Source organism: Mirounga leonina, unplaced genomic scaffold (genome assembly GCF_011800145.1).
Source record: "Mirounga leonina isolate KUSES-001 unplaced genomic scaffold, KU_Mleo_1.0 Mir_127, whole genome shotgun sequence".
NCBI classification, from domain to species: Eukaryota; Metazoa; Chordata; class Mammalia; order Carnivora; family Phocidae; genus Mirounga; species Mirounga leonina.
In genome coordinates, this window is record NW_023270316.1 from 60,475,390 (window position 1) to 60,500,191 (window position 24,802).

The following is a 24,802-nucleotide window of genomic DNA, read 5'->3' on the forward strand; positions in this document are numbered from 1 at the left end:
CCCTTCGTACTTTTCAAAAACACAAATGGTAAAAGATGAGTCGAAGTGATACAGGGGCCCTTGGCAATGCCCTGAGGAATTCCCCATATCTGAAATTACGGAGAAATGGCCATGAACGGTGTGTTCTGCTGATTCAAGCCCAGGACTACGTACCAAGCTGTGCAAAACAGGGACACCTCATAGGTGGGCGGGAGTCATGGGATCTGTTCTTCCACCCACCCAGACCTTCGATTCCTGCCCTCCTCTTGTTTCCCTGGCTTGCTTTTCCTAGCTTCCTGCTCTGTCCTTCCAGGGACTCAGGTAGCTTCCCCGTGTCCTGCCTGCATTCTCCTTGCTGGCCACAAGCTCCCCCAGGCTGTAGGGCCAGTGGAGTTCTGTCCCCTCAGCTGTCCTGGGGCCGCCATGTCTGTGACCTGCCCTTGAGGGCAGCCCCGAACAGGCCCAGCTGATGCTGTGGGCCCCTGGACACGCTCTCTTCTTGAGGAAGAAGGGTCCAGTGGATTGCAGGTGTTTTTCAAATAAGGAAAGTCAAGTGTCTTAGTTAATTGCAAGGCCTTGTGGCTGGTCTCGAGCCACCCCAGGGGCTTGTGGGTCCTGCCTCACCGCTGTGTGGGAGGACCTCTCATCCCTCCCCAAGGCTGCCTTGTCTCATGGGTGCATCTTTCCACATAAATACCATTGCCTCCCCTTCATTTCTCCACGGTCTCATCATTTCCTTGAAGTTTTAGGATATCGAAGCATCGTACGTTTTTAATTTTGTCTTTGGCCACATCTGTGCCTCCCCTCAGTGTGGAGGGAAAGATAAGCTCCTTGTGATTTAATTAATAAACAAAGGCAAGGAGCTCTGGAAGCAACCTGTTGAAAAGACATGACTGCATTCTGTGCAACTCATCGCTGATGGGGAATGTTTAAGTAAAAATGACCCGTGTCTGTGTATGCAAGAGCTAAATTCAGACGGGATAAGGAAATATTCATTATTTTCTTCCTGTTTTCTTGAGAGGAGATAACTTATTGGCAGACTGACGTTTTAAGGCCAGTTGTCCAAATAAGGAGGGTCAGCATCTTGGAAGAGGTGGTAGTAGCCAACTGAACTTTGGTCTGTTTGTAAATTTCATAGTTTTCATTTTTTTTTTCTTCTGTGTACAATACTTTCCCCATTATGATTTTCAGTAAATGTTCTTTTAGGGTCTTATTTCATAAGATCTAGGCAAAACCAAGATCTATTCATTAACCCTTATGAAGAACAATTTTAGCCATTGCATGTATATAATTCTGTGACCAGTATGTAGTTGGCAATGGACACAGGTTTGCAAAAAAACCAAAACACCCACCCATCCGTCCCCAGCCTCACACTCCTGTTGCAGTTAAAACATCACAAGAAAAGTCCCCAGTTTTCTCTAACTTAGCATATAGCCTTTTAGGCAAAGTTATGGATGGTAATATGGTCTGTGAGGTGGATCGGACAAATCTTAAGTAACTCATTTTAGGCCTGTCACTGCGACGCCCATATCCTACTTCCTCGGTTTCCAGAGGGCTCATTAGTGATACTAAGGATGTTTGATATACTTTCATAAACCCAACAGTTGACATAAAACAAATCAAAGCATAGGGGAAGCACTAATTTCAGAGTGGAGGGAAATCACGGTTTTGAATCTCTACTTGGTCACTTAATTGAGCCAGGAACACTTAATTTTGCAGCGTCCAGCAAGTGAACCCCAAATAAGAACGATTCCCCTTTTTAGTACGTTTAAGAGCATGTTCTGGCACAACGGTCATGTTCCTGTGCAGAACTGCTCTCAAAGGAGATTCAGGGTGACCTACTACACAGAATGAATCTGCAGCCCTAGGCAGGCTCTTCATGAGTGGCCTTGTGTTGGACCACCGTGTCCCTGATAACACAGCCCTCCTCCGTATGTGGCCATGGCTGCAGAGACCAACCAGAAATCATTAAGATGTCTTGCATGTGGAAAGATCAGTCTGATTTCCTTGTCCATTGTGTCCTGTGGCTCTGCCTTCCACCGACACTGTAGGATTAAAGCTTTCACTCAGAAGTCCCTATCATATTCCCTGGCAATAGGCATCTGGTATACCTACTCACTGGTACAGCCGCTGCCATTGCCTCCCCCAAGACTTCTTCCCTCCTCCTAGGAATGCGTTGGTCTCACTCCAGCTTGCCCTGACCGTTGGAGAGAGGGCCTTGGTGGTGGAGGCTCTACCCATGCCCCCAAGCATTTAGGCTTTCTGTGGCGAGCATGGCTTCAGGTTTGAGACACTCATTATGTTCCTGGACTTTCTTCTTAGAGCTGGAGCCACTTAGCATGCAGCCTGTAGGTAACTCTAATAAAAAGGCCACAGTTGTGGGTGTGTCATGTTTTGGCGAGTCTGGATCTTGAAGCCACTCGGGTAGAGGCTTAACCACAGCCTGAGAGCCACAGAATGCTAGCAGGTGCAGCTTGGGGTCCACTTACTCTGCATTTTGTCAGCTGCCCCGGGAAGGTATTCTGGGCCTGGCAGAGCAGGTAAGTCACCATGCTGGAAAACTTGCTGCTCAGAGTATGGTCCACAGACCCCTGTATCAGCATCACCCTGGCTGGAGCTTATTAGAAATGTAGAATTCCAGGCCCCACCCCCAACCTCCTGAGTCATGTGAGTTGTTTGTACTGAAATTTTGAGGAGCACTAATCTAGCTCATGTCCCCAATCAGCAAGATTGCTCTTAAATCCCTGATAGATACGGTCTACCCAAATTTCTTTTAGATTCTAATTTTTTTTAAGATTTTATTTATTTATTTATTTGAGAGAGAGAGAGAGAGAGCGCACATGAGAGGGGGGAGGGTCAGAGGGAGAAGCAGACTCCCTGCCGAGCAGGGAGCCCGATGCGGGACTCGATCCCGGGACTCCAGGATCACGACCTGAGCCGAAGGCAGTCGCTTAACCAACTGAGCCACCCAGGTGCCCCTAGATTCTAATTTTTAAGGGCATAATCTGTAGGCCCTAAGATTTGTATAATGTCTAGGTGAGAAAAAATTTCACTTGACAAATATTTAAATTATGAATTATTGATCATTTAAAAGAAGAAAATTGTGTTCCTCTACTGAGTGGTTTATTTGAAAACATAGAATTTATCCTTTATCAGGCAAGCTAGAGATGTGGGTTTGGGAATTTTTTTTTTTTTTTTTTTTTTTTGAGAAGCAGGCAGCAGCCTTATCTGTAAGATCACAGAGTAGTAAATGAAGCCTGAGATGAATGAGCTGAAAGCTAGTGTATTTAGACAGTTATTTGACAGTGTGGGTTCTGTATGGCCAAAATTCTCTGCACAGGAACCTGAAAGGCTAAGCAATATTGCTATTTGGCAGTTGATAAGAAAAAAGCAATAACCAAAGATACGCACAGGAAATCAAAGGGTGAAGAAAATACACCATACAGACAAGTCCTTTGATGCTGTTACACTGGCATCCATTCCCCAAAAAATACGGTGTAGTCCTACTTGCTCTAAAGATAAGTTTTCATTGTGTGATTTCAACTACATAGAGATTGTCCATTTCTGTCCAGGATATGAAAGAAAAATGAAGGAAGACTTCTCACAACCACATTTTCCCTGAGAAGCTGATGTGTGACACGTCAAGGACAGCGGGTCTACCAGGGTCATTGGGACACTCCCCCCCCCACCCCCACAGTTGACATAAAACAAATCAAAGCATAGGGGAAGCATTGGGACACTCCCCCCCCACCCCCCCCAACCACCAAGGGAGAGAACACAAGTCAATAGTTTCCATCCCACATTCCTAACATGCTTGGTGCTTTTCCCCAATTTTAAAATAATAATTATTATTCAAATAATATATAGGCATTGTCAAAAAATCAGAAAATACAAATTAGCAGAAAGAGAAAAACTCAGATTCCTGCCATCTAGAAACAGTCAATAGTCATAATTTGGTGTCTGCTTTTATCGATTTTTTTCTGAGCACCTGTATTACTATAGATATGTATTATTAGCAAAAATAGTATTGTATAGTTTTATAGTCTCATTTTCTAATTAAGCGTATATGAACTTCTTTGATATCAGTAAACTTCTACAATAGTTTGAATATATAGTATTCCATTATATTTCTGTATAGTCACCAGTGCCCTGTTGTTGGTACTATAGGTTATATTTACTTTTTTATTATTATAAACAGCATTGCCAAGATTATTTTTATACAAGTCTTTATGTGTATATCCTTCATTATTTCCTTAGGATAAACTCCTTCAAGTGGAATTGCTGAGGTAAAACGGGTTGTTTACTTTTTCAAGCTTCTGATGCTTCCTGCCAGGTCACTCTCCCAGTAGCATGGATGAAAGCACCAGGGTCTCATAAAAATGGTGATTTTTGTGAATGAAAAACAATACGGATGGATACACACACACACACACACACACACACAGTAACAATGGGCAAAAGTGCTCTGAAGAGTAGGTGATAGACAGGGAGACTCTTGGGTTTTGGAGACCCGCAACTTGAAGTCTTGTCTGTATTTCTCATGAAAAGAACGGTATCATTTACTGTGACATTAGGCAGTGGTACCATCAGTACTCTGCATAGGCTTTATGGAACGTATTTCCCACTCCAGTGGACGATCTCTATCTTTATTCAACATCAGTACCGTTGGCATTAACTTCTGATGACGTTACAAGTTGGACGTATTTGGGGAATATTGCGCAAAAGCCAGGTCATACCCACTAAAGTTTACAATATTCAGAATTGATTAGGAAAGCAAAGAGGATCCCACCAGTCTTCCTTCCTTCTTCCCTTCTTTGTAAACCTTCTCTCCTTCCTCCATGTTGATCAGACTTCTCTTTTGTACAACATACTGGTTATGGAAGGGAAGGAACATTCCGTCTGCTCTGACTCCCCCTTGCGTTTTTATGGCACCTGGCATCTTCTGACATTGTTGTTAGTACAAAAGGGTAGTGCCACTGAGTTGTGCAGAAGACTCTTCTGTCCTTGTGAGAAGTCTTCCCTGTGTCCATTACAGGGAGAGCTGGGCTTCCTCTGTGACTCATTTTTACTGTTTCATGGCCTCAGGCTGGAGCACAGTGAGGCTAAAATGTGTGTGTGTCACAACCTGGACTCAGAAGCTGGACGCATCTTTCCATGAATTGGCATGCTTACGGAGTCACATTCTAACACTTTCTACTATCTACGGAGAACTCTCTATGAACCTCCTGTTAGGGAGGGAATTTTCACAGTCACATGCTCAAGCGTAACAGTAGAATTGCTGTATTTATAATCAAGTTGAACGTCACTCCTGAGTCGCCCTCACACCTAGCAAGTGAAGGCACAGGTGTGTTCTGCTCTGGGACCCCAGTCCCTGCGGTGCTGAGCCCAGAAGTGTTGGAACATGATCCTTTCTTGGAAACCTTCTGGAATTCAGACTTTGGTCAGGTCCCTTCCAGTCTTCTTCCTTCCACCAGAAGCCCCAGCTTGGTGTCATCTGAGTTGGAAAGGCCACCGTAGCATTACACGCTCTTCTGTGCTGATTCATGGGGCAAGCCCTCTGCTTTAAGTTTTTAGCTTTTCTTAGCTCAGAAAGCCTTTTCTGTCTCCAAAACCCCAGCCCTTGCAATAGAGAGCCTTACCCTTCAAGACTCTTTTCTCTGCTGGATCTGAAAAATATATATGAATTCAGAAACTTGATTAATCGATCTATCTGCCCACACCCTCCCAGAAGCAATGAACAGCCCAGACTCTGCAGGTGAAGGGCCACAAGCCAGGAAGAAAATTGTGGGAAAGGGGAACTTTGGCTATCCTCTCTGAAATTCATCTGGTATGTCATTTAGAACATATCTCCCACTTCATGTTTTTCTTATGTTTCTCATGTGTGAACACCTTGCTCCCTCAGTTAGGTTGTGAGCTCTAGAAGGGACCATGTCTCCTGCTTTGCAGTCCTTGGGGCTATTAGCAAGAGGAGGCACTTCAGAGGTAAGGGAAAGCCCCAAATGGGGAATTTGGGAGATGTTTGTTCTCTTCCAAGATCTACCACTGAATTGCAAGTCAAGTTGCCAGACTTCTGTGACATGAGGAGGCTGGACTAAATGCCTCAGCCATCTCTAATTTTCTAGTCATGTCCAGTAAGCTTGCTCTTCAAAGGGCTGTAAAGTACATAATTTCTAAGGAAACAGAAACAAGGACCATGTCAGTGTCCTATTCAGATTGGTCAAGCATTTGAATATTTTATTGAATTTTAAGCCAAAAAAAGAGTCCCTTGGCTCCATTTCCTACATTGCTAGTTTGATCATGAGCAAAGCTAGCACCAGATCTCAGCATTGGTTTTTCTACTGTGGCAGTCAGGATATATTTTATAAGCACCTATGTAGTGCTTTTTCCTGGAACAGTTGTAATAGCTAATTATTGTTTGATTTCTCAGCATCCTGCCAGAATAAATCCCTTTGTAAAACAAATCTTAATTACTGTAATTGAGAGGATTCCTTCCCCCAGCCCTAGTGGTGTTAGAGGTCTGGGGTCCATTGATGAACAAATCCTTGGGATAGCTTTTGGTTACCATCCTCCTCTTTTGTCTGTTTTGTTTTGATCGATATATTTTACATCTCAAAACAAGAGGAATATTCTAATCCCTGCTGCCTCATCTCCAAATCTGTAGAATTTTATTGAAGTCCTGGCATGGCTTTGCTACTGGTGAAAATGACAAGATATATATGAAGTGGTTGAGAACACATGGAAATTACTGAGTAGAAGAAAGGATTCTGTGTGAAATGTTAGCATCTCTTCTGTCATTTTGAGCCCTTTACCTTTATAAAAGTTATTATTCTTACAGTATTAAGCATTGGACTTTGGTGTTCATCAGACCTATGTTACCTTCTCATAAACTTTCAAAATCATTACAGTCCTAAGGACTTAGATAACTCCTAGATATGTTAAGTGTTGCTAGCTGCTTTTCTACCTTCTAATTACATATCAACCTTCTGGTCCCCTTCCAGAATTTATGTCAAGCTGTGTTGGAGTTCGAAGTGTCTTTGTCATGACTCTCTGGCTAGTGGCTGGCCTTGGCTTCCCCACTCCTCTTCCCACCCGGAGGTTTGTTTCAGAACGAAATTTAGAAAGTCACACAAAATAAAATGGATGTCCCATTTTCAAGTGGGGGGGGAAAATGCAGGGTATCTCAAGAATCTGCCTTCCTTTCTCTATTATTTCTTTCTCAATAGTGTCCTGGTTTCGAACGAGCTCAAGAGTGTATATCACACATCCAGATCCCTGACATTGTTTCTGCAACAGATGGTGCGAATGGAACGAGCAGTCCGATAACTATAGTTAGAGCTATAAAAGGCCTAAGGATCGGAAAGACTCCACACTGTTTTCCTCTGACAAGTGAAAATAGAGGTTTTGGCTTAACCGCGTCAGCCTTATAATTCTTCAATTACAAGACAGTGCTGTGGATGCAGGCCAAAGAGAAGAGAAGCTTTTTATCCATATCATGAGTGCAGTTTGGATCCCCTGCGTTAAAAAATCTGCCTGTCACCATGTTACCATCAGGGTCTCACTATGCCCACCCTGCATCTACTTTTGACTTGAGCTGGGGCTGGTGCTGGGGCCAGCCTTGCCACTTCCACAGCCCAGAGTTGCGGGTCAACCGAAAGCCTTGTCAAAATCATAAAATTACTAGGAATTGAGAAAGTCTGAGATCTTATCTTAGGTGTGGGCAGGGGCAAAGGGAATTGCTTCAATTTTTTCATTAGTTCAGAGGTTCAAAAAACTAGCTTTAAAAAAAAGACTGTATAAAAAAAAAAAGAAAGATGAAGGCAGGTTATTCATTACATTCTGGATGAATAGACTCTCTGGAGAAGGAATTTGGAAGCCCCTCTCTGAGAGCATTTAGTTCAGGCATTCTGGGAAGACCAGGCAACTTAATGGGGGGAGGTTGGCCCTTTTGTGGCACCTCACAATGCAGTGGGGTTTGTATTCACCACTCTGGAACCTCTCTGCCTCCTGCTTGCTGACCTAATTTTTCTTCACAGCGGCAGCCCCTGCCTGGCATGTCTTTGTGGCATACCCATTCCACTACCTCACCTGGGTGTTCTGCCCCTTGGTCGTGAGGGTCTGCTCAACCAGACCAAGTATCCAAGCCCCTGAATTGTTCAGTGCCATTGAGCGGGGCTTTAGAAATGCAAATAAGGAGTTTATTCAGCCTCATGCATGTGCAGTTAGAGAATCTCGAGCCAAGCTCCAGGGCCAAATTCCCTAAACCAAGCACCTACGGCAGCTGGAGGTGCCCTTGGTCTGACTCCCTTAGCCTCCTGGGGGCTTATGGGGCACTGGTGCTGGCAGTTTATTCAGCTGATGGTAAATGGTTATGGCTGCCACCTTGGAAATCTCTTACAATATACCATATTCATTACGGGTTTGTTCAATGAAGTATCTTGCACTGAGCTACCTGACTTCATCTTATGTATTTGCTTATCCTCTGACTCCCCCCCACCCCACTAGATTATAAGTTCTAGGAAGGCAGAGATTCTTTTATTCCCCACTGTATCCTACAGGGCCCAGCACATAGTAGGTGTTCAATAAACACTGCTTGATCAAAAAAATGATTGCAGTTGAATTGCAAATTGACCATGATACATCGTGGATAAGATGGCAGAGACATCAACCATTGCCCAGAACTTCTAGAAAGAGGTCTCTGAACTTGTTGTATCCTAAGAGTTGGCCAGGCATTCCATTTGGAATGAGAGATCTGGACTTTCAAGCAGACATACCTGCTGCTCAGAAGCAAGTGCTCTGGGGACACGCGCTAGTTTGCCAGTTCCGGGAGGAGGGCCAACCTGGCAGGCACCAAGCAGTGGGAGACCGCATGGGAAGGCTGGTGTGAAGCCCGGGGGTGCGGAGAATGATGGTGAGGAGTCCCGGCTTAGGCAGTCGAGTGGGAGGTCTGGCATCGGGATGTCTGTCCACAGGCGGAAGCACCTCAGTCCCCACCCACACCTTTACCAGACGGGAGCTTAGGATGTCCCTGCAGCTCAGGGGTTGCCAGAAACTGCCCCCGCATAATGGTCATCCACTCACCGTAGACTCTCCTGTCCACATGGCCTGAAGGAGCTAAGCCACGGTTTCAGAGCCCAGCCACACAAACCAAGGATGGCAGGCCAGAGAGCAGAGAAGGCACACAGGCAGACTGCGGAGACCCCACTCTCCTCTAGCTGGATGGCCCTTGTCGGATCTGTTAGTATTTCCCCTGCAACATGGGGCGAAAACACAGTGTTGCTTTAAATTAAATGAGGTAATATCTGTCAAGCCTTTAGGACAGCATCTGGCAAATAATAAGAATTTAACACATGATTATTATTGTTTAAATTGTTTTCTTTTAAGCTTAAGAGACCACAAAAGGGATATACAGGAGATGTGACACATTGGGGAGAAATGTAACAAATATTCAGGTTCACAGTATACCTGTCTCATTGAAGGCCTGACTCATGCAGCTGCTTTACTTTAAGTTGGTTTTTGTTTCACATTATCAAAGGAAAAATCTAATTGTCTCTAATCCCATGGGAAAGAATCTTCCTTCTCTGCTCAGGAAGCACAAAGTAATCTCGAAAGCTTTGTTAATACTTGCAAATTTGTGAACAGCTCCCCTCTTCTAACCAGCCCTGGGGAAGTCTGTTGCCTGGTTCATTTTTGGTCTGTGTCTTGCCCTAAGTGAACAGGTGCTCTCTGAGGTCCTTCAAGAAGACGTGTAATAGATATGATAAAGGCAGAGCATATCCCACTGTCACAGTGTCTCTGCTTCTCCAGGGAGGCGGAGAGGCTTTCCATGACAATTAATTATTCACATTTTCTCTCCTTCCCCTCAAATACTTGCTTTCCTATCTAGCTCCAGGAGGCACGTTTTCTTTGGGGTGTATATAACCCTAGCACCCAGTGACGGTTTGGAGCTGCACGAGGGCTCTTTGAGCCTGTTTATTTTAGGGCCTCGTGCAGTGGGCACATGCTGGTGATGGCTGGAGTATATTAATGCCACCACTCATTCTCTTTATTCTTCTCGGGGTAGGATTTTAGCCACTTTGATCACCCTGGTTCATGCAGTGCAAACGGAGCTCAGGGGTCAGGTCTTCATCTCCCTTCCTTCCTTGCTTGTTCTTGGATGCATCCCAAGCTGCCCAGGCGAGCTGGTGCTTGGTCAGACGCCTTTCTCCGTGTCCCCACCCTGCCCCGAGGCTGGGCATCTTGCCTTTCTGCAAAACTGTCAACATTCACTGATCCACACAGGCTTCAGCATGGCCTTTGTTACTGCTCTCTGGGAAACCTCTGTGTGGCTGATAGAGGTGTCCTGACACCGAGTACCCCGACAACTCTGTCTTGGAGACTCAGAAGCTACCTCACCCGGGGCCTCTCCACACGCAGGCTTCTCACGCTTGTCTGCGAGCCTGAGAGGGCAGTGCTCATAAAAAGACCTGGGTGTGTACCACTGGGGAGGCAGTTTCCGGGTTATGCTTCCTTAGACACCCAGGGCCAGACGAAAGAGATGTAAATGGGTGTCCAAGACAGGAAGCTATTGGCTGGTGGCTGAGAAGCCAGCCAGGCAGGAGGAGGCAGGAGTGCAGTAGAGAGGGGTGAGGCCGTAGCAACGTGGCCAGAAACGATGGGGAGGGGCAGCTGCTCATTCTGCTATGAAATAAATACAGATGAGAGGGTAAGCACACTTCTCTACAGAACCGTTGTGATTGTGCACGCAGACCTCAGATGCCGTGTGACCTTGGCAGATTACTTCACCTCTCTGTGCCTCGATTTTCTGCTCTCTAAAATGGGAACAATAATAGCACCCCCCCCCCCCAGGGTTGTTCTAAGGATTCAATGAGTTCATATATGTAGAACATGGAGAAAGTGCTGGACCACAGTGAACATCATGCATGTGTTAAGCTAACGTCTCTCCGTGTACGTGGCCATGCGCACACCCTGAGAACAGGCGCAAGGTCTTAATGGGGCTGCCTCACTGCTCTGACAATGTCTTTTCCCAAACATTCTTTCGACTCCGTATGTCCTTTTTTCCTCTCACAGAAATCATCTCCAATTTTCTCAAATAAATTTCTTCATCCCCCAAATCCTTCAGAGCCTTTCCACCTCTTTCCATTTGAACTGAGCTTTCATTAATGTTTAGCAAAATCACATGTCCCCACTGTTGGGAGATCAGGCCACCATGAAAAAGCAAAATATGCATTTCATTTGATTGTGGTACTTTTTCTTACCTTTCCTGGAGTTACTGACTGGTGGAAAATCGCATTGGTTTGCCTTGTCACTATTTTTGTTTCAACCGCACCTCCTGCTGATAATGGTGCTAATGTTCAATGAAACAGGAAGTAGTCAGGTGAGCAGAAGAGCAAACAAAGAGAAGGACCACAAGAGTCCAGGAATTCTGATTGTTTTTTAAACCATCACAACGAATTTTCATTGATTAAGATTTATATGGGGGCACACATGTATTAGATAACCACATAAAAGTAAGAATACAGTCTAAAGTAACTGATGCATCCTTAAAATTCAGCCCACGAGCTCAGCAGTGCACAGGTCCCACTGCTAACAGGACATCCCTCCTGGAAGTCGTTCCGGCATCTCATGCCAACATGGCCAAAGTGGAACTCCTTATCTTTACCCACAAATCTGCCCTGCTTCCTCTCTTCTGTATCTCTTACTTACGCATCAGGATCCAACCAGAAACATCAAGGTATGCTCCTCTCCTGCTTTTCCTGCTCCCCACCCCAGGACTGTGGGCTCCAAGCCAAGTCACCTGTGCCACCTAATTAGCCTGTGAATCTGTGCCTTTTCTGTACACCCACCGACTCCTCCTGTACCTGTGAGTATTGCTGTATAACAGCCACCCCCAAACAGTGGCTTAAACAACAGTCATTTCTTATTCCTCACATGTCTTGGGTCAGCTGCTCTAGACCAGGCACAGCTAGGTGGCTCTTACCATGTTTCTGTGGGTGTCTGAGATTGGCTGATCCAGGCTGGGCTCAGCTCGGGCGGCTGTGATCCATGTATATCTCCTCCTGCTTTCTGGCACCAATGGGCTAGCTCCTCATGGACATGTCAAAAGCACAAGAAGGCAGGCCCAAACACACGTCACCACTGTGTCTTTCTGTTGGCCACAGTTAGGCATATGGTCGACGGTGTCCGAAGTCAAAGGGTGGGGAAATGCACTTCACCCAGTAATGGGAGGAACTATAAAGTCCCATGGCAGAGAGCAAGGAGACAGGGCAAGATAAAGAATGAGGGCCAATAATGCAATCTCCTCCACTGCCAAGTCCTGGTGATCTCTTGTCTAGACTGTTTACTCATCTTCTGACTTCTTCCTTTGCTCCCCCGACTAGCGCCCCACGTCCCTTTATTGAAACTTTCCACTGCCCCTTATCACTACCAAATTGAGCTGAAGCCCCGTATAACTTGGTGCTAGTCCATTTTTCCCACTGCATCTGTTGCCATGTTTCAGAATTACTCACCACCCCCTTCCAAATGTGCTTGTTTTTTTGCACAGTTCTGTGCCTTCGTAAACCATCTTCCCTCTTCCTGCAGTGGTCTCCCCCACGTTTGAAGGTTATTATGAGTGAGATGTTGTTTACCCTTCCAGGCCCAGTTCACGTGGTGCCTCCTCCAGAAAAACCTCCCCAGAAGCACTCTGGAGGAAACGTTGCTCCTTCCTTTGTCCCATGGTAGTAAATTGGAATTACATCATGCTCATATTTAACTCGTACAAATTCAAGACTACATGCTCAGCCAGAGGGGGCAGGGGTTGAACAATGCCACCTACCATTCTAGTCCATGATCATGGAAGTACTGAGATTTGACTTTGCTGTTACCTTGGTCATCCTTATGTTTCGGAAGCCTCTTGTAGGGTGAAAGGCACAGCCTGCTGAGTGGGGGTCTAGTGCTTACTGATACAAGACTGTTCTTTTATAACACAAGCCATGCAGCAAGCCTGCTGTTTCATCTGGTGTTCAGCCAGAGGAACACCTATCTGGCTGCATTGTCTTGCTGCAAGTAGGACCTTCAATACTATATTGGAAATTCAAGGGACTTTCAGGGGTAATATTGTCTCTAGGTAATTTTTACTTCAGGGTGACTTTAGAATCCAACCCCTGCCTAAAATGCTACTCTACTGTATTTCCTATAGGCACATATCAGATTGAATTTTAATTTTTTATGACTGTGTTTATGAAGTTATTTGTGGCTTATGGTTCTTCAGAGGGCTACTGCTGTGGGTGTGCAGGTTGTACACTGCACAACTCTAAGGGAGCAGCACGATTCACACCAGAGTCTATGTAAACAGACTCCCATAAGACTCAATGATACGAGCTGCCTTGTCTCTCCAGTGCCTGATACATATTGATTGCTCAACAAATGTGTAAATAAATGAGTACATAAGAAAGGCAACAACAAACTGAATTAACTATTCCCAAGTGAAATAATTTAACAGAGTTGAGATGACAATTCAGACAGGTTTTGATCCAACAAAATTGAAACTATGTTATCACAGATGAATATGATGAAATATACCTGCAAGCTCATTTGGCATGTCTTGCAAAGCTAGAAAAAGAAATTATTTATCCTGTAAATTGATTGAGGTTATTGTTCCTAAAAGCACATCACACTTCTCAAACATTATTGACTGCGTGAGTGACTTCTACCTGATACCCTAGTGGACATTGTGAGGCATGTGTGTGATGGCAGATCTACATTCTAGGTGAATCTAGCCCCCCAAGTCACAGTAGACTTAAAGATTTCTTGATTTCACTTGGATGAGTCGTAAAGCCTGTAAAGATGCAAATAGAGCCATCTTTTAAAAGAACAAGCCTCTGATCATGTTATCTGAGAAAATAGGCTGAATATTTCTGAATTAGAAATACGCCAGTGTGGCCAGCAGACCGTTCACCCTGTGGGATAGTGTTGCCAAGTTAAATGGTCAACTTCACCCTTGGAATTCAGTGCTTCCAGATGTTCTTTCTGCCAGAGACATTGGGAGGGTAAACAACCCACTCAAGATGTGTGGGCTTCTGAGTGGACGTGGCCTGAGGAGAAGCCCAAAGACAGCATTCCACAGGCAGCAGTGGTCCCACCATGCTCCCCCAGCCCTAACCACAGCCCCAGTAAGCGGCCTCAGCAAAAACACTGGGCCTCCCGCCCCGCCTCAGCCCCATGTTCCTCCGTGTCGTTCTTTCCAGCAGCAAGATGGTCACGACCAGATCACCCCAGCATCAGTCCCCCGTTGGCCGTATGCCTCCCCAGCCAGGGCTTTATCTGTCCGCACGGCACCTAGGATGAGGCGTGAAGAAAGGATTCCATAAATGTTTGTGAAGTGAATGAACAAGAAAAACCAATGCAATAAGCAAATCCGAGGAGTGCAGTGGTAGAGGGACCATTTGGGGGGTAAGGCACGGCAGTTGCTTTGGGAAATATTAAATGGTATACCCTGAATGAGACAGCATCTTCTCTATTGGCCGTATTATCCCTTCCAGATCAGTGGAGATTTGACTTTCTGCTGCATAACAGGAAGTGCACTCAACCTGGTGCAGTACGGGGGGTTCTCCTAGCCCTGCCCAGTTTGGGGACTATTCCTAGCAATAATACTTCTCTCGTGTTTGGGCTGCCAGCGTTTTTGTGGGCAAACTTGGGATCCAAAAATCGTAATGATCGCGGAGTCAGTTCAGTTAGCCCTTAGCTTCTCTTCCTGTCACTGCCTTGCTTGTCATCACAGGACACTTTTAATGACAGTCACCATTTGTTTTTCTTGTTGTGCCCCCAGGTGAGCTTTCGGTGGAGGAGGCGCAGGACCCTTTCCTGGTTAGCATCCACATCATTGCAGACCCGGGGGAATCCCAACCCCTGCAGGAGGCCATCGACAAGGTCTTGGCTTGGATCCACCCAGACCTGCAGCTGTTCCGGGTCTCGGAAAGGCGGGCATCCCGGCGGCGGCGGAAGCCCTGGAAGGTGGCGCAGCCGGCGCTGGCCGTGGTTCTTTTCCTTCAGGAGGAGTACGGTGAGGAGCAGATCCTGCAACTGCACCGCACGCTGCAGCGGCCGCCCTGGCGCCACCACCACACGGAGCGCGTGCCTGGCAGGTTCCTGCCCTACCTGCCCTGCAGCCAGGACTTCTTCACGCTGGCCCCCGGGACCCCGCTGTGGGCCATCCGGCCCGTGCACTACGGCAAGGAAATCGTGCGCTTCACCATCTACTGTCGCCACGACAACTACGCCGACATCCTCAAGTTCTACGAGCTGATCCTCCGGCGCAGCCCCAGCCAGAGGAAGACGGACTTCTGCATCTTCCCCATCTTCTCCAATCTGGATGTGGACATCCAGTTCTCCCTGAAAAGGCTGCCCTGTGACCAGACCCCCGTCCCCACCGATTCCTCGGTGCTGGAGTTCCGGGTCAAGGACATTGGTGAGCTCGTGCCTCTCTTGCCCAACCCCTGCAGCCCCATCAGTGAGGGCCGATGGCAGACGGAGGACCTCGATGGGAACAAGATCCTCCTGCAGGTACCTGGGGGAAGTCTGTCTGTCTGTCTGTGTCTACCTCCCTGTCTCTTGGGGGTTGGGGAACAGAGAAACAAGCGGGTTGGCTGTGCCAGAAACCCCAGTTACCCCAGTACCTGGTAAAGAGCAATGAGTTAAGAAAAAGGAGGGATCCGTGGCCCCCTGTCTGGCTCTCAGACAAAGTCAAGGTGTCCCAACGCTGCCTAAACAGAAGAGGCATCAAGGGCTCTTTGCGTTGGTTGTTTTCACTGCACTGCCTTGGCTGTATGCCTCAGCAAGCAACTGCCAGGTCCTCTGCGCGCCTCTTCACCTGCTGTTTGAGCCGCCATGAATTCTTGTGGCTCCCGGGGACTGCAGATGAGCTTGTAACCCAGGGACCTTGTTATTTAAGATTCCTGAATCTACTCCCTCACACTTAGGGAGTTTTTACCAGTGTATTCTTCACTTCCACAAAGGACCTTCAGGAAAACCCAGCTCTTAGAAAACTGTAGAATATATTGAGAGAAGATAGATGTCTCCTTCTTCCCTCTCGTGCCTCCCCACCATCCACCCGTCCACCCTTCTACTGCTAGGCAGTAAGTAGGTTGTTAAAATCCAGTGATCACTTAAAAAATTACTTTCTCATAAATATTCTAAGAAGTAAGCGATGCCTTTGGAGTTTTTGGTTTCAGTAAGCTTGGGAAGAGGTGAATGAGTACATTTTAAGGGAATGGATGTAGTAGACTGCCCTGTTACTCTGTGGTTAATCCTTCACTCAGTTCCTGGACCCCTTTCTCCTCCCATCCTTCCAGTGGTTGCCTCACACTCTTTCAGGATCATTAATTACCATATTCGAGAATTCAAAATTCAGCACATAGACTTAAGAATGTCCCACACCTGGCCCGACCTAATAAATGCTTTCTAAACCCAGGCTTTCTGGAATTAGCATGTAAAACAGTTCCAAGCATATAGGACTTCGGTTTTTTTGTTTTTTTGTTTTTTTTAAACATCTGGCTCGGGCATCTCCGTTTTCCCATTTGGCTACCTGGAAGGAGAAGGTTGATAGTGCATTAAGGGCCATTATCTTGAAAGGTGCTGATCGTTGTTACTGAAATCACAGGTAGTTACTCAAATCACTCAAACCACAGCTTCGTAATTTTTCTTGATTTTGGCATCAAACATCAGAACTGTAATCCACACATCACAAAATGAAGTGAGAACTTGGCACATGTCAAAAAACTGGTTAAAACTACAGCCGGGCCACTTTGCTCAAGTCAGAAAGATCTCCTCTGAGACATTTACTGTTTATAGGACACAGATAATTTTCTGATTTTCCTTTGAGCTATAAGGATAAGAAACTAAATATCAGTTTATTCAGTGAACTGAATGCTAGCTTGCATTTGCTCTATAGTCTGTTTTGAAGTGTGAGAACAAAATTCTTCTGTGTTTGAAGATTCCCAATGCCGTACACAAAATATAATGCAGTTGAATAAGTAAAAGTAAATGGAAGGATTTTGTTTATACTAAAAGACCAAAATGAATGTGATTGTTTTGAAGGCACTTCTTCTTTTTTGGCAGTAATTAGAATACTTTTTCGCTCGATGCCTGTAATAACGTAAGTGAAAGAACAAAGTATAAAAGCTTGGCCTGGGCTGTGCTCAAAGGAACCAGTGAAAGAATATTTCAAAGAAGATTCACACATTTAAATGGTTATAAAATCTGTACAGGTGGAGGCTTTTGAAGTTCGAGCATTAAAGTGTGAAAAGAGTAAGAAAAAAGATTTGTATCTTGGGTCTCAAGAATGCAGGCCTTTGTTCAATATAGTAATATGTCGAGGAGGTAAATTAATGTAGACAGAAATGACTAATAGCCCCCCCGTAATTCTTGATGATGGCCATTTATACAGGTTACTGGGACTGAATCACTGCAGAGAGCAACCTTCTGCTCTAGCATGAAATATGCACCTGCCTGGCTCTTTAACTTACTTTTAAGTATAAAAATTTATGTCTCAGTCTTTAGCAAAATTAAGATATTTAAGGGACGCCTGGGTGGCTCAGTCGGTTAAGCGTCTGCCTTCGGCTCAGGTCATGATCCCAGGGTCCTGGGATCGAGTCCCGCATCGGGCTCCCTGCTCCGCAGGGAGCCTGCTTCTCGCTCTGCCTCTGTCTCTCTCTCTGTCTCTCATGAATAAATAAATAAAATCTTTAAAAAAAAAAATTAAGATATTTAAGTCATGGAGAGGGACCCCATTGAGAGAATGCCTTTTAACCACATCGTCCTTAGCAGTGTATGTTTCCCGAGTTATATTTTCAATTATAATTTTTAATATAAATGTTTTTGTTCAGTTGAGCAGAGTTATACGCTGGAACACATCTTGGTTGGTAGTTTTTAGTTGCTTGCTTAAAATATAGATTGAATTTTATTTCCTCATCCTGCCCCATGAACATTCCATATTCCAGCCACCTCCTCCTCTGATTTAATTCCTCTGGAAGACAATAAAGATTAAAGGTTTTTTCTGGGGGCTACTCAGCCTTTTATAAGAATTTGGAATGTTTTTGACTAAGATCTGTTAAGATGGAAAGAAAGACTTCCTCCTCCTAAAACTCTTTCTTGGCACTGTCTGATCCGGGGAGGAAAGCAAGGAAGAGGAGGGTGGGGAGTTGCTAGCATCAGAAGTTGCCCAAGATCCCTCTGGAAAAATGCATCCCAGAAATTTGCATTAATGCTCGATGATGCTAAAGTGCAGCTTTTTGGAGTCATGGTCCATGTTCTGTGAATCTTTCCATATCCCGTAGAGCTAAACTAACATTGTGCCTTGGACCCAACAGGTTCTCTTTATATGTTTCCCTTTACTTTTTATTGAAGAATAGTATAAATAATATATGGAAAAGTGCATACATCATAAATACACAGCTCAATGAATTTATACAAATTGAACATTTGTGTAAGCAGCACCCAGCTGAAGAAACAGAACAAAGAAACAGAAGAGAAGGCCTCTCCCCAACTTCTGTTGGGGACGCCCTTCCTGTAAATGACACCCTTCCCTTAAATGAACATTAATTACTCTATTTTGCACAAAAGGGGGAAGAAGTACCTAGTCAAAGAAATTGGGAATGTGCGTATGTTATCTTTTTTTTGTACTTATAAGTAGATCTCACATTTTAAAAAGATTGAGGATAGCTGACAAAAAGTTTAATAAAAATAATCAGACAGCAAAGGGACTTGAAGTAGATGGAATATATTGATAGGAAAGTCGGATGAACCAAAAGTGACATCCAAAACGCATGCATTTCCCATATGGTGTCTAGAGCTAATTGGTAGCCACTAGCCACGTGTGGCCATTTAAATTTAAAATTTGAATTAATTAAAATGGAAAATTCAGTTGCCCTGTCTTACTAAATCCATTTCTAAGACATTTTCTCTGTCCTACTAAACCACATGTGGCTAGTGGCTACCATAATGGGTAGCACAGATATAGAAAATTTCCATTACAGAAAGTTCTGTTGGACAACATTCTTCCCAGCAATAGTCCCCATATTTGACTTGAAGTTCTCTAGCAGCAGAAACAAAGTGTAAAATCATCAGCGATAGGATTTAGGGTCCATGAGGTAAAAATACACCATGTTTAAGATGCACAAGTACTCCTGGTTCTGAGTCCTGGGAGCAGTGCCCCCACTTTCCTGTGTCCACAGTGGAGTCAACAGCCCACCTTCAACAGTCCCTCTAGAATAACTGCACCAAGGCCTCTCAGCCTCTTTCTTATATGGTGCCTGCAGAGTGGGCCGGGCTGCCTGGCCAAGCGTGGTGCAGCAAAACCACTGCACAGAGGAAGGGTGGGCAAAACAAAGCGGTCCCCACCGCTCCCAAGGACTGGGCTTCATCCCAGAGGGAGGGATACATCCTCAGAGAATCTCCCCAGATCTGCTTTCTCTTAGGCAGGCTTTTGGTACCTAGTGAGGAACGGTGAGCTCGGCTTTCTTGTTCCCTGCCAAGTGCCTGTAATCCACCTGTGCCCTGGAGCTGGTCAAGCGAGTCACAGGTCCTGCACCTCAGCCAATCGGAGTCGTGTGCTGACATCATCTTAGAGAGTTCCCAGGAACCTGATAAGGGCCCAGGCCTCAGTGGAAGGCTACCTGCCTCCTTTGGAGGCCTGCCACGGGAATGCCGTGGGCTGGGCCAAAGCTTTCCTTAAGAAATGATTCGGGGTCCCCCCAGACACACAGACAAAAGCACAGCTGAGGGCCCAAAGCTCAGTCCCACAACGAGAATGTGACTGCAGCTGTAGGCTGGGAGATGTTGAAAGCGGGTGGCTCTGCATCGTCAGAGAAACAAGGTAATTTAACAATGGCGTCTAAGTCTTTGGACGTCTCTTTCCATAGAGGATGGTCACCAGCTGTTCTTTGTGTCTGCATAAGGCAAAAGAGGAAATTAGTTTAAAACAAACAGATTTAAGTAAGATTTAAAAGGCAAGAAATCTGACACAGAATTGTTAAGGGTTGCCAGGCTCAACATCTGGGACTTTCTTCGCTGGAGAGATTTTAAGGTCTCATCCACACCAACTAGTTTGTCTTCTTCACATAGCGCGAGGGGCTTGACTAGACAGTCCATCTCGGGATACCCGGAACACCAACGCTGTTGAGGGCAGGGAGACAGATGCTGATGGGGATGCAATTGAGGGACTGAGTGGGCTCCAGAGACTTCGTAAAAATGTTCCACTGGGGTAAAATACACATAACAATAAAACTTAACCATCCTAACCATCTTTAAGTGTGCAGTTCAGTTAAGTACATTCACACTCTTGGGCAAACATCACCACCACCATCTCCAAGCTCCAGCACTCTTTCCATCTTGCAAAACTGAAACTCTACCCGTTAAACAACCCCCACTTCTCCCACCCCCAGCCCCTGGCAACCAGCACTCCGCTTTTTGTCTCAAATGAATTTGACTGCTCTAGGTAGCTCACATAAGTGGAATCATACAGTATTTGTCTTTCCATAACTGTCTTATTTCACTCAGCATAATGTCCTCAAGGTTCATCCATGTGTTAGCACAGGTCAGGATTTCCTTCCTTCCTAAATCTAATATTCCATTTAAGAATATACCGCATTAGGTTTATCCACTCATCTGTTGATGGACACTGGAGTTGCGTCCCCCTTTGGGCTATTGTGAATAATGCTGCTATGAATATGGGTGTACAAATATCTGTTGGAGTTCCTGCTTTTATTTCTTTCAGGCATGTACCCAGAAGTGCAATTGCCAGGTCCGATGGTAATTTTGTGTTTGATTTTTTGTGGGGAGGAACTACCATACTGTTTTCCGTAGCGACTGTACCGTTTTCTCCTTCTGCCAACAATGCACAGGGTGAGACTCATTTTTTAAGAAAGCAGAGAAAGGCTTGCTCTTTGTGAGGCTATGGCACATCATTCTTCTACTCTATGAGGTTGGAAAGAACAGAGCAAACGTTGAAGTGAGGCTTGTTTTATTATGATTCACCCCATGCACTCCAGAACTAGACTCTACAGCAGAAATTTTGAACCTGCCGTCCTTGGACCCCAAGCACAGTTTGTGTGCATGTGTTTATGTGCATCAGATCTCTTTCAAGATTAAGACTCTCCAGAGGCTTCTCGTGGCTCTTGCAGTTCCTTCCAGATCTTCACCAAGGCCTAAGGCTTTATATTAGCTGGCCACTACTTAACCTCTCAACCTTTATCTCCCACTTCCCTCCCGTCTTGCTCCTTATGCCTTCCACATTGGCCTACTTTCTGTTCCTCAGATGTAGCAAGCTCACTCCTGCCTCAGGACCTTTGCACCTACTGTTCTGTCCACCTGGAATGATCTCCTCCAAGATCGTCACATGGCAAGTTCCTTCTCATCATTCAGGTTTCACAGACGCCTTCTCTGTCTGCCCCACTTAAAGTAGCTCCCTTTCTCTGACCCGGCACTCCCTATTGTATTATCTTTTTTTTTTTTCACTTACTACTATCCAAAATTATTTTGTACATGTATCTGTTTTCTTGTATATTATCTGTCTCTACTACTAGATTGTCAAATGAATGAATGAATGAATTTGAGGTTAGGGAAGAGGGCCTAGAGCCATGAATCTCAAATGGGTGCATAACCACCCTATAACCTCTTATGTCTGGGTTGTGATCCCATGTTGAAGGAAGAAACTTTGGCCAACATTTACTGGACAACCCCTCTGTACCAACACTGTCCCTCCCTACTCCCTTCAGCAGCTCACCATCCAGTGGAGGCAGCAGTCATGCAAACCAAAAAATCCAGCAGAATGTTCCAGGTGCTGTGATTTAAAGTACTCCTACAGGGCAGTGCGTGGCACAGGCTTTGCAGTCAGATGTATTGGGGTTGGACCCTAACTCTCTTACTTACTAGCTGAGTGTCACCAGGCATGTGACATTACATTGCTGAGACTGTTTTCTAATCTGAACAGTTAGGATGCTAATTCTTGCCTTGCAGAGTTACTCAGACACATAGAAAGAATGCCTTTGAGGTGCCACCCAGCACCCATGAACCAGGAAACGGTAGCTGTCGTTACACAAAGGGTGGGTTGGTTGATGCTGGCCAGGGGCCACAGGGTCACGAGAGGCTTCTTAGCAGAACAGATGCCTGAGCTGAGCTGAGGGTGGCCATGGGTCTGGGATATCCAGGGGAGCCCCAGGACAGCAACAGGCACAAAGGCCCAGGCAGAGCTGCTGGACCCTGGGGCAGCGGTCAGGGTTCTGCGCTGTCATCAGAGGGCAGGGGGGCATCTGGGGAGAAACCAACACAAGAAAAGGCAAACTAGGGGCGCCTGGGTAGCTCAGTTGGTTAAGCGTCTGCCTTCGGCTCAGGTCATGATCCCAGGGTCCCGGGATCGAGCCCCACATTGGGCTCCCTGTTCAGCGGGAAGCCTGCTTCTCCCTCTCCCCTTCACCACACTTGTGCTGTCTCTCTCTCTCACTCTTGCTCTCTCTCAAATAAATAGATAAAATCATAAAAAAAAAAAAAAAAAAAAGACCATTCTTCGGATGCTTAGGACAAAAATGCCAGAGTCATTTTGAGGTTTTCCTGTGTTTATTCCACTTGCAGAATGCACACAGAATCTGCACGCTTCTCGCCACCGCCGCCTCCGCCACTGGCCACTGGCGTTGCCCCAGGAGCCCCTGAGCGGCTCTTTATTTCTGCAGCCCATTCTCCACTGCACAGCTGGAGGGCCCTTCAAAGCATAAGTGAGACCTGCACCTCCTCGGCCCAGAGCCTGGGGGGCTGCCCGTCCCGTCCCACGTGCAATATGAGCTGCTTCCCCGGGTGGCCAGCAGGCCCAGTGCTGCGCTGTTCTCGCCTCTCCCGCCTCACTCTGCCCAGCCCCCTGCCTCGCTGTCCACCCTTCAGAATGCCCTGGGCCTCTCTGTCCCCTCTGCCTGGGCCACCACCGCCCTTCCCCACCCCGACCCCAGTGGCCACGTGGCTGCCCCCGCAGGCCCCTCGGGTCTCCACTCCGTGTGCCCTCACGAGCAAGCCTGCCCGGCCACCCTGTCCCCTGTGCTCTCAAGCGCAGACGCACCAGCAGCCCTGCTCCCGGCCCTGCTTGCTCTTCCTCCTTTTAGAATGCTCTATGTTGACTCAACGTAAGCACCTTGAGGGCAGAAACTCTATCTGATTTGCCCACTGGTGTATCCCTCATGCCCCGAATAGTGTCTGGCACAGATCCAACACTTGGTGTTCGAATGCATAAAAGAAGGAAAGACGGAAGGGGGGAGAAGGGGGAGACTTGGGATGGTTTCGGGCCTGCCCAGTGGAGGCAGACTGAACAGCAGAAAGCCTGGGCACGGCTGCTAGGAGGAGATGGAGGACAAGGAGGGATGCACAGTGAACAGGACCCAGAGGAGGAGATTGGGCCGGGAGGCGCAGAGGGGAGCACTCGCTGGGCCGTGGTATATGCCGGCCTACTCCAGTGGGACTTGAGCCATGGAACACTGGGCAGAGGGCAAAGAGGAAGTGTGGATGGCCTCCCCTGGCCTCTCCCTGCCCCTCATGCCAGGGCCTGTTTCTCTTCCATACAGAGAACAGCAGTCATGCTGACAGGAGCCCCGCTGCCCCTCCATCAGGCCATGGGAGCGGCCTTCTCTGAGGGGAGCCTGGAAGAGGAAGGGAGGGGCCAGCCAACGTCTCTGGGAAAGCCAAAGACACACACAGCAGTAGTATGGTGCCTCTGCTCCTAGCTCCCAGAAATGGGCAGACCATCTCCAGTTGGTCAGCTTTTTGCCTGGGTATGAGCTGACAGGGAAGAATTTAGCCAAGAAGTAATCATGATGTGATCATAAATATTAATTGCTCGCTTAGAAGGTGCTACTGGGGCTAACTGCACTCCAGTACCTTACTTTACCCTCTTGGCATCTCTACCAAAGGGGACCATATGTACCCTGACGCTGCAGATGCACACCCTGAGATTTAGATCTGGTAACTGCCACTCCCAGTTATTACCAGCAACAGATGGGGGGGTGGGAGTTGGGTCAGGGGCTGGCAATGATCCTAGACACATCTCACTCATGAGTGCATGTTGGTTGTGCTGTCCCCTGTCCTTTTCTGAGGGACCCGGTAGGGGCCTAGACATTCCCTCTGCCAGTGCTTCTCAAACTTCAGCAGGCATGAAAATCGCAGATTCCTGGGGCCCGCCTGCAGAGATGCTGGTCCAGGAGGTGCAGGGCGGGGCCTGGATCCTGCATTTCCGGCCAGCTCCCAGTGCTGCTGCCGGTCACTCTCTCTGCACCTTCACCAGGCACAGTATATTCTCAGGCGGGACTACCCAGTTGTTGCTTCATGTTTGATTACCGCTGCCCGGGGCACGTTCACCTTTTAAAGTGTATTATAATTATACTTAAGAGCAGGCTTGGGATAGAACATCAAGAGCACAAGTTACAAGTTGGTGGTGATCATTTCCCAGTATACATGTATTGAATCATTCATTATGTCGTACAACTGAAATTAATATAACATTACATGTCAGCTATATATCAATTTTTTTAAAAAAGGGGAAAAAAGTCAAGTCACAGGAAGTGTCTAGAAGGTGAACAGAGCTTCCTAAAACTGTTTTTGTTTTGTTTTGTATTCATCTGAATGGAATTGCTATTGTACTTTTTGCCTCTTTATTTTTTTTTAAATTTTATTATGTTATGTTAATCACCATACATTACATGATTAGTTTTTGATGTGGTGTTCCATGATTCATTGTTTGCGTATAACACCCAGTGCGCCATTCAGTATGTGCCCTCTTTAATACCCATCACCAGGCTAACCCATCCTCCCCCCC

The 24,802-nt window shown here is 46.3% G+C and overlaps 1 protein-coding gene across 2 annotated transcripts in view; it reads left to right on the forward strand.

Moving 5' to 3' along the window:
- FAM124A (family with sequence similarity 124 member A) overlaps window positions 1–24,802 on the forward strand; it is a 116,545-nt gene that overhangs the window by 12,225 nt on the left and 79,518 nt on the right. For both annotated transcript variants that reach the window (XM_035003457.1, XM_035003458.1), the window contains one exon: window positions 14,786–15,519. In XM_035003457.1, the coding sequence (XP_034859348.1) occupies window positions 14,786–15,519 (734 nt within the window). The remainder of the gene's footprint in view (window positions 1–14,785; window positions 15,520–24,802) is intronic.